This window comes from Delphinus delphis, chromosome 6 (assembly GCF_949987515.2).
Source record: "Delphinus delphis chromosome 6, mDelDel1.2, whole genome shotgun sequence".
NCBI classification, from domain to species: domain Eukaryota; kingdom Metazoa; phylum Chordata; class Mammalia; order Artiodactyla; family Delphinidae; genus Delphinus; species Delphinus delphis.
This window is the reverse complement of record NC_082688.1, coordinates 95,499,446-95,508,897: the sequence shown is the minus strand read 5'-3', so window position 1 is coordinate 95,508,897 and position 9,452 is coordinate 95,499,446. Positions and strand designations below refer to the sequence as shown.

At 48.8% G+C, this 9,452-nt stretch overlaps 1 protein-coding gene across 1 annotated transcript in view; it reads left to right on the top strand.

The window, feature by feature from the left end:
• Positions 1–1,319: 1,319 nt before the first annotated feature.
• ROR2 (receptor tyrosine kinase like orphan receptor 2) overlaps positions 1,320–9,452 on the top strand; it is a 218,152-nt gene continuing 210,019 nt past the window's right edge. Inside the window, exon 1 of the mRNA XM_060013540.1 lies at positions 1,320–1,524. Coding sequence (XP_059869523.1) covers positions 1,437–1,524 — 88 coding nt within the window. The 5' untranslated portion in view covers positions 1,320–1,436. The remainder of the gene's footprint in view (positions 1,525–9,452) is intronic.

The window sequence follows — 9,452 nt, the reverse complement described above, 5'->3', positions numbered from 1 at the left end:
CCTGGCCAGTCAGAGTTAGAGTCCTTCGTCTGCTTTAGGAACGAGAACTGTGTGGGATATTCCCCCAAATAGATTCGGCAGAGACAGACAGGCCTAAATAATTTGAATAGGCGTAACGGGCGGGGCTGGCTCAGTCACGTTGTCAGCAGACCACAGCAAGAGGACTTTTATTTCCTGCCATGTGTGAGGCGGTGGAAGGGCATTTCCAGGGGGCCGAGCTCAGGGGTCTGCGGGCCTGGCACCCAAGGCCGGGTCTCTCCCGAATTCACGCCAACTCGCAGGAAATGGTGTTTGAGCAAAAGCGCCAAACAAACTGTTCGATAATCAGTTAAAAGATAAATCGCACAAAACAAACAACTGAGCCCCTGGAGGTTCCGAATCCTTCCTCCAAGAGAGCAAAAACAAAGAAAATTCCTAAGTTACAAACAGGAGGGTCAGGCCTTCCAATTCCAGACCTTTGCATGTGTTAAGCAAAACCAAGAATAAGCAAGAAAATATGCTATTTGAATTGCGTTCAAAATGTCTTTTACAAGTGAAGCAAATTACTTCTGCATGTTCTGAGGCTCTGCAGAGAACAAATAGTGGCCTTTAATGGGTAAAATTACATAATTTGCTTTTAACAGTAAACCCAAAGCCGCGGTGGCTTCAGATAGCATCGCACTCCCGAGAGCTCCCTCCACGCAGCTCTACTCTTAGCAGTTTCTGAGCATTTTGGAGGGACGAAGTTGTCCCCACCGGGCGCAGCGTGGCGAGGAGGGGCCGGGAGTCCCCGGCAGGGACGCGGCCTGTTTCTTTCCTTGAACGTTCTGCTTCTCTTCCTCCCGCGCCGCCAGTTTCTGGGACTGGGTGGCTCTTTGGTTTGCCCCAGTGTAGGCTGGCGGGGCGCAGAGTCGTCCTGAGTTACAGATTTATGACCAGGCCCCCGGGGGTCCCGCCCCCTAAAGATGGGTGCCAACTGCCCCGGGCGTCTCTTCGGCGAGGGGAGCCCACCCCGAGGTTTGGCTGTACGCCCCCAAGGCTCCACCTTTGGGGCCAAGCGTCCCGAGGAGCAGGCCCGAGGGAGGGAGCGGGAGGCACGTCCGGGGACTGAGCTGCTGCCCCCGGTCCCGGCCCCCAGCGGCCCGCGCGCCCCGCCCGCCGCAGGCGTGTCCCTCCGGCAGGGGGCGCCGCCGCCGACCTCGCTCTGCCCATCGGGGCGGGCGAGCCTGGGACCCTGCCTCCCTGCTCGCCCGCGCCCGCCCCCCGCGCTTGTCCAGCCGGCCGGAGCCGAGAGGCGCATCCCGGCCGGGAGAGGAGGAGGACCACGAGTTGCTCGAAAGGGACCAACTCGCAAAGTGCCCAGGAGAAAGGGCAGCGGACGCGCGGCCGACAGGGGTGGTGGCGCCCGGACCCCGCGCCGCGCCGGTCCCAGCGCCCCGGCCCCTACAGCCCGCGGCATGGCCCGGGGCTTGGCGCTGCCGTTGCTGTGCGTCCCATCCGTCTGGGCGGCCGCCGCTCTCCTGCTCTGCGTGTCCGGGACCTCAGGTAGGACCAGCCGGTCCGCGCCTGCCCTGGCGCACCTCCTCCGTGCGCGAGTACGGGGCTCGCGGCTCGTGCGTGTTTCCCTTCCTTCGTGATTCTGCCCTGGCCGCCGCGCCGGCGCCGCTGCTCCCGAGAGAGGGGCGCCTGACTGGGCCCCTCCGCACCCGCCTCGGCCCCGTTCCCCTGCCCGCGCCCCGCCGCGCGAGGCTGCTTTCAATAAGGCGCGCTCTGGGGACGGCTAAGTGTTTCCAGAGGCCGGGGCGGGCGGCGCCGGCGCCCGCGGGGAGCCCCTAGCCGGGGGTTTATGAGGGTCGTGAGTGTGAATGCGGCCGGGCCCCGGGTCCGCAGACGTGTCCGAGGTTCTCAGCACCTTGACTCGGCCCTGCTCCCCGAGGTTCCCTTCCAGGGCTCCTGGCCCGCGGCGCCCCCCTCTGCGCCGAGGTCTCCCCAGGGCGGGCGCCGCGGTGGGACGAGGCTCGGGGAAGGGGGCTCCCTATCCCCGCCGCTTGGTTGAAAGGGGATTTGGCTTCCCTTTTGTTGGCCCCTCACCCCTCCCCCACCGCCGGGAGGTGGCCGAAGCGGCATTTCCTGTGCCTGGGGTCCCCGGGCGGCCTTTCGGCTGATGGGGACCTGGCCTCCTTCGGGCAGGCTGGAGGGGCGGGCCCGGCTCCCGGGTTGCGTTTTCCTCGAGGGTCGAGCGATCTTGGGCGGCGTGGACCCCGGGGCGCCCAAGAGCTGCCGCCAGGTTCTGGGGGAACCTGGGGGGACCGGCCTAGGGGGCCAAGCCGTCCCGATCCCCGGGGCACCCCTGGCCTGCACCCCTCGCCAGATTCCCGCACCCTGCCGCGGCGGGGGAAGGCGGCGGGGCCTCCAGGTTTGGAGGCTGAGGGGGTTCGCCTCACGTCCCAGAAATCCGTGAGCCTCCCCTTACACGTGAGTGGGTCTCAGTGTCTCCACTCCACGCATTGCTTCCTCCCCCCCACCCCCCGCTCCATTTCTGCAGGAAGGTGAGAGTTAGGCAACAGGCGCGAGAAGGGGGCTCAGCTCTTCTCGTATCCTGCTGCCAGCTGCGCGCTCCAGGGACCAGTCCTCAGATTTAGGAATGCTGGGCAGCCTTTCCTGGGGGGCGTTTGGGTTTAAGCAAGGGCCGATTACGTCACACATCCCTTGTTACTTGATTTGGGAAAGGGGTTTGCATTTATGTCGCTGCTCCTTAAAGCATAAGCCGCTCAGGGTGCAATGTGCAATGGTAGGTAAACCAGACCTTCTAAGTCAGTCTTTGGGGTTTTAACAACATCCCTGTGGATTTCTGAACCCCTCACCCCGCTAGAATCCCTCTCGCCTTTCGAGTCTGGGGATGCATTTGCTGCGCTGTGGGAGGGGAAAGAGGGGGCTTATCCTGGCGACTCGACGTGCTTTTTGCACAGCGTTTGCGTGGTGGCCTCGTGGGGGTTAATTGCCCTGCAAAAGCCTACCTCGTAAACTTATGCCTGGCGGCGGTTTAAGTTGCATTTGTCAGGGAAGAGTTGGAGGTGGGTGATGTGAGAAAAGGTGATGGGTCTGTTGCTTAAATAAAGGTTGTAAGAAGACTGGAAAGACTGCTCGCATTTTAAAAGTGCAGAGTAGTTTAAACATTGCCGTCGTTTACAGTCGAGTTTAAGAAATCTCTGAGGAACGAAGCCATCCAATATCATTTTCATTAATTTTTGAACCCTGTGTGGAGGTAATTTTCTTTTTCCAGTAAAATAATAGTAATCTCTATAGGGGAGGGAGTAGGGAAGCTGTTTATAATTCTTTTCCTTCTGGAATGCTAGGCTAGCTGGAAATTCAAAGAATATGATCATATTCAAAACTATGAATACAATTTTATGATTACAGGAGATTCGAGTGTTTGGCATCTTTTCTGCTGTAAAGAAGAATCCCTGTAATTTGAGTGTATTTTATACACAAAACATAAGTTACTATGTAAAAACATGGAAAAGTTATTCTAAAAGGATTTATAAGTTCTACATTTTTATAGAAGACTCTGTTCCTTAACGAGACAAATACCTGATTTGGGACCGTGTGCCCCGCCTGAGTAGGTTAGACTGGGAGTTTTGGGGTCCCCCACCCCAATTTTGACAGTGCAGTGTTTACTTCTGGCCCAGATCCCTGGAGTGATGGTGGTAATAAATAATGATAGTGATCCATTTGGAAGTAAGTAAATGAAAACATCTTGAATAAGAAGACTTTATGGAAAAAGAAAAGTTTTTATATACTCTATAGTAAGGAAGCATGTTTTTCTTATTATGGCTGTGTACTAAGCAAAGAAGAATTACACATTTGAAAATTTTCAATGTTTAACAGTGAGAGCAAGTTTAACCCTCACGTCTACTTGATAAAAATGCCATCTGGAGAAAATGACCACCACTGACCCTGTGTAACGTTCCTGTGAGCTGCTGTGCTAAACTGTTTATAAAAATGGCGTTAGGTGACCGAGGGGCTCTAGTCAGTGAGGCTGAACTCTTGATTAGTAAAGCAAGTCATAGTTAGAAAACTTAACAAGAAATCTGCTTAATATTTTGCAAGCAGAAAAGCAACATGGGTTTAAAATGGTGCGTTTACCAAGAGTAGTTTTTGGTGAGTGATCTGCAGATTTACGAGGCAATGTGAAATAACATTTGTATTATTATTGCTAAACCGTTTTTGTATTGTTTGGTCAAAATACCGCCGTAATTATTGTTTGTATGTCAGTCTCTGTTATGGTGTGATTTGTAGTGAATTACTTGTTCCCTGAGAACGTTTTGTCTCTTTAGCCTCGGTTTAACCTCTGAGACATTTAAGCCTGGCAGAGTTTGGGTTTAATGCCTATCCTTTGGAATCTTTTTCTGAGATCAATGGGATAGAAATGCCGGAGTAGGGGAACAGCCCGTCTGACAGGTAGGGAAGATTAATCCCCTAAAGGGGGATTTCTAAAGCAAGGTTTCAGCCAGAGAAGTGGCGCTCCTTTAAAATGCATTCCACGGGAGGCCAGGATGTGGAAAGTTATCATTATCATTGAAATGGAAACTGGGTGTGAAAGCCTTGGCCTCCCTAATCTGCAGAACTCTTGACTACTCTGATTAAAAAGTGTAGGAAATTTGTGTACTCTGTAACTCTTTTCCCAGGGAGAGCTGTAACTATACAATTCCAAGTTGTCAGGGAAAAGAAAGTGGGCTACTGTTATCTGAACCCATCTTCTAAAATGCTCGTTGATGTCAGGGGCCTTTTGGTGTTTATCTCGTCCATTCCCTGGGAACCTGGAGGGGAACCGGCAGCATCCTGTGCTTACCACTTGGAGAAGGGCTGGGCTGCGGACCTTTGGGTTTACCCTGCTGTGCCCTACGGGGAGCTCCCTATGGGCTGTGACATATTTCTGTTCATGGTGAAGAAAGTTGTCATTAAGATATTTTCTTCTTTGGGGACCTGTGGTGACTGCCAGGTGGACTCCATGAATACCATACGTGGAAGGTGTCAAAAGCAGAGTAACCAGGGGGGATTTGCTTTGCAGAGGAAGCGTTACCGGTTAAGTCTGGATTTTCCATGGCCAATAGTAGTTTCGTGAAAGGACAGTTGGGCTGAAAGGACTGGTTTTGAAAACATCGCTTCTCAGTGACTCTGGGTTCTTTGGTTTTGTATTGTTGGACTGCACCACTGTAACAGAAACACTAGGAGTTCGGTGGGTAGTGCGGGCTTCTTGAGTTTTGAGGTAAAAATCTAAGCAACAAGAGTAGCTCTGGCTCACTAATTATGGCTGCAACTGGCTGGGGTTTGTACCAGCCTCCTTTTTCTAGTATGTATTTATTTGGTTTTGCCGAGGAGCTTGCCAAGTTGGAAATGAGGGTGGGACAGCTCTGCTTGCATGTGCTGTTGTCTAAAATACGTCTGGGGTGTGATCTGTTTAAAATCATATTAGCAGAGTGGCCAAGGAATTGTTGAACATTAGGAAGGCTTTTCAAAAATAAGGAATTGTGTCGGTGTGGTTTGTGTTATTTTGGGGATTTCTGGGTTTTTTTTTTTTTTTTCCCTCAAGTTCTATCTCTGAAAGAACCAAAAAAAAAAAAAAAAAAAAAAAAATCAAAAGCCAAAGGGAAGGAAATAATTACAGAAAAATTTAGCCTAATTAGACTAAGTGGCTTGTCCTCCAGAAAGTCTTAAGTTCCAGTGGGATGTGGTGTGTGTGTCTTTAATTGTCACTGGAATGAGCTTCAGTAAGCACTCTGTCACTTTTGAGATGTTATCCGGGGAGAATGTGGCTGCTTCTTCAAATCCTCCTGGAGTGGGGGAGGGTTTTCCCCAAGTCCCCAAAGCTGCCAGCCTAATAGTTTCCACACACCCAGTGCCCTCCTGGAGGGCTAGTTAACCCAGCGCGCACTTAAATGACAGAAATCCTCATGGTAGACTTGTGCTGTGGAGTATAGTAGCCGCTAGGCACATGCAGCTATCTAGGTTAAAATTAATTAAACTGAACTGAACTGAAAGATTCATTTCCTCCACCGCACCAGCTGCATTTCAGTGGCCGCGTGTGGCGGTGGCTCAGATGGCCCAGGTACGTAGAGGACATTTCCAGCATTGCAGGAAGCTCTGTGGGCCACTCTCCTGTTTGTCCAGGGTCTGTGTGTTGGTCACTGTTGCTTCAGGAACAGTGTTGTGGAGTCCAGAGCCAAAGAGGAGCTTCGCCTTGTTTGCTTAGAGTTCTGTTTGTTGACTGTGGGAGATTTGAAGGCAAAAATGAAATGGATTGACTCTAATCGGTGGAACTAGAGGGCCCTGCCCCAAGAGGGGCTTAGCAGAGGTGTAATGATGACCAAGGCAGCAAAACCTTAGCGTATATGCTTGCATACTGCACAGTGCTGATATGAGGGAAATGTTAGCTTTAAAGAATTTGCATGTGAGGGGCTAAACGAGATTATGTGAACACGTGTGTGCACACTCACGTATGTGTTCGCGTGTGTTTGGGAGAGGGCACACCATGGCTTCAGTGCCATTAAAAAAGCACATGCAATGGTGATAGTGACGACTGTTTCCTCAGATTAGGCTGTCTGACGAAATGGGAGATCTTCAAGTGGTGAAAGGAAACAAATGTCACTGGAAGAAGGTTTAAAGTGCAGATTCAAAAGAATCCCAGCACAAGAAAGGCGAAGGAAACCTGCCCCATGCCTGGCACATTGGGGGCATGCAAAAGCAGTTTCCCACGTGGGGAACGAAATCACAGTAGGGGAGGAAGAGGGAATGGGGAGATGACATCTGAGGCCATACTTATGGACGAATTCACAGTCCAATCTGAACTGAGTCTTACATGCATCAGATATGATTTGCCAAAGACTTCCTGGAGCAAGCATATCTGTGATAACGCCTGTTAGCGGCCAACCCTCGCAAGATCTTCTCCTTTACCTCTGGTAACCCGCCATGTGGGATGTGGTGGAATGTGTTTGTGGAATGTGTTTGCAGACCGGAAAGGGCTGAGAGAGGAGGGCAGATGTGGGAAGAGGCAGTAGGAACCAAGAGCAGCCAGAGCACCGTCCACAGAGAAGGGGAAATCGTGTGGAGTCAAGAGTCTGAGGATCTTAGCTCCCAGGCAAATGCAGGATGTGATGCGATAAGCAGGGCAAGGCATGGCGAGCTGCAGCCACGTTTTTGGAGGATAATTTGGCAGCAGCCGGGGGTGGGGGTGGGAAAGCTAAGAGGGTAGTGGTTGCACCCAAGAAAGGAGGTGCATGAAGAATCAAGGGGCTTGGTCTTGGATTTGTTGGGGGAATTCCCAGGAATTCCTGGGAGGAGCATCCTGGGAGAAAACTGATGCAGAAGGGAAAGTTCAGTCATTCCTTAGGGGTCTGGAGCAGGGATGCACACAACATTTTGACTCCTGGAAGACAATGGGCATTGGGAAGGAGAATGAGTAGGATTTGTGGGATGATGAGGAATTGAGTGAGGACTTAAGAGTTCCATCTAAAATAGGGAGCAGCCCACAAATGAATGGCAAGACGGGTGTAGGAAGGGAGTGAGGGGTCACAGGCTGAGAATGCTTTTAGGCACAACCTCTGGGTCATATTCAGTTAAGTGTCCACCTTGCTGTCCTTTTGTAGGACGTTATTTTATGTTTTCAACTCTTATAGAACATTTGGAAATAACATATGGAAATTGGGAATTTTCCTCCCAACAGTGAAATAACTCCCAGGTCACCATAGTCTTTGTATAACATTGGATACGTTTCTAGAGGGGCTTAAAGTCTACAGGAAGAGTGGTGACAAGGGGGGGCTCTGTCTTAAGTGAACATGAGATGTGGAGGGAGGGCAGGAGTGGAGGGACTGGCTGGTTGTGCATCTGCTTATTTTGCAAAAAGAAACACGGAAAGGGGAAACCATAAAGTGACACCTCAGATCTTTTCTTAATTAAGGGAAAATATGCATAAAAGAGACCTTTTAAGCCATTTTTAAGTGTACAGTTCACTAGCATTAAGTATCTTCACACTGTTGTGCCACCGTTGCTACCATCCATCTCCAGAACTGTTTTCATTCCCCAGACTGAAACTCTGCCCCCATTCAACAACAACTCCCCATTCCCTCTTCCAGCCCTGGCAGTCACCATTCTACTTTCCATCTCTATGAATTTGACTATTATAGTATCTCAAATAAATGGAATTATATTATTTGTCCTTTTGTAACTGTCTTCTTTCACTTAACATAGTCTTTTCAAGGTTCATCTGTATTGTAACATGTGTTACTACTTTTTTTAAGGCTGAATAATACTCCATTATACACACACGTGTGTGTGTGTGTATACATACCATGCATGTACCACATTCTGTTTTTCAGCTTTTTCTGTCTTTCGGTGGACATTTGGGTTGTTTCCTCCTCTTGGCTCTTGTGAATAGTGCTGTTATGAACATGGTACACAGATATCTGTTCAAGTCCTTGCTTTCAGTTCTTTTGGATGTACACCCAGAAGTGGAATTGCTGGATCATATGGTCGTTCTATGTTTAACTTTTTGGGTAACCGCCATACTGTCAACATTTGTTATTTTCTGTTTTATTGATAACAGTCATCAAAATGAGTGTGAAGTGGTTTTAATCTCATTGTGGTTTTGATTTGCATTTTTCTAATGATTAGTGACGTTGAGCATTTTTTCATGTCATTTGTATACATTTCATGGCCATTTGTATATCTTCTTTGGATATGTCTGTTCAAATCCTTTGCTCATTTTTTAATCATATTGTTTGGGTTGTCTTGGTTGAGTTGTAGGAGTTCTATGTGTTCTAGATATTAACTCCTTATCAGATATATGATTTACACATATTTTCTTCCATTCTGTGGGTTGCTTTCACACTCTGTTGATAATGTCTTTTGATGCACAAAAGTTTTTAATTTTAATGAATCAATTTATGTTTTCTTTTTTTTTTTTTGGTTTTACCTGTGGTTTTGGTGTCATATCCAGGAAATCATTGCTAAGGTCAATGTCATGAAGCTTTTCCACTATGCTTTTTTTCTGAAAGTTTTTAGTTTTAGCTTTTTTTAGGTCCTTGATCCATTTGGAGTTAATTTTTATAGATGGTGTAAGGTAAGGGTCCAGCTTCATTATTTTGAATGTAGACATACAGTTTTCCCAGCACCCTTTGTTGAAAAGTTTGTTCTTTATTCATTGAATAGTCTTGGCATCCTTGTCATTTGCTACATATGTAGAGTTTATTTCTGGGCTCTCTATTCCATTGGTCTATGTGTCTGCTCTTAAGCCAGTGTTTTGATTATTGCAGCTTTGTAGTATGTTTTGAGATCAGGAAGTATGAGTGTTCCAACTTTGTTTTTTGAGATCAGGAAGTATGAGTGTTCCAACTTCGTTTTCTTTTTCTAGACTGTTTTGGCTATTTGGGATCCCTTGAAATTCCATATGAATTTTAGGATAGATTTTCTATTTC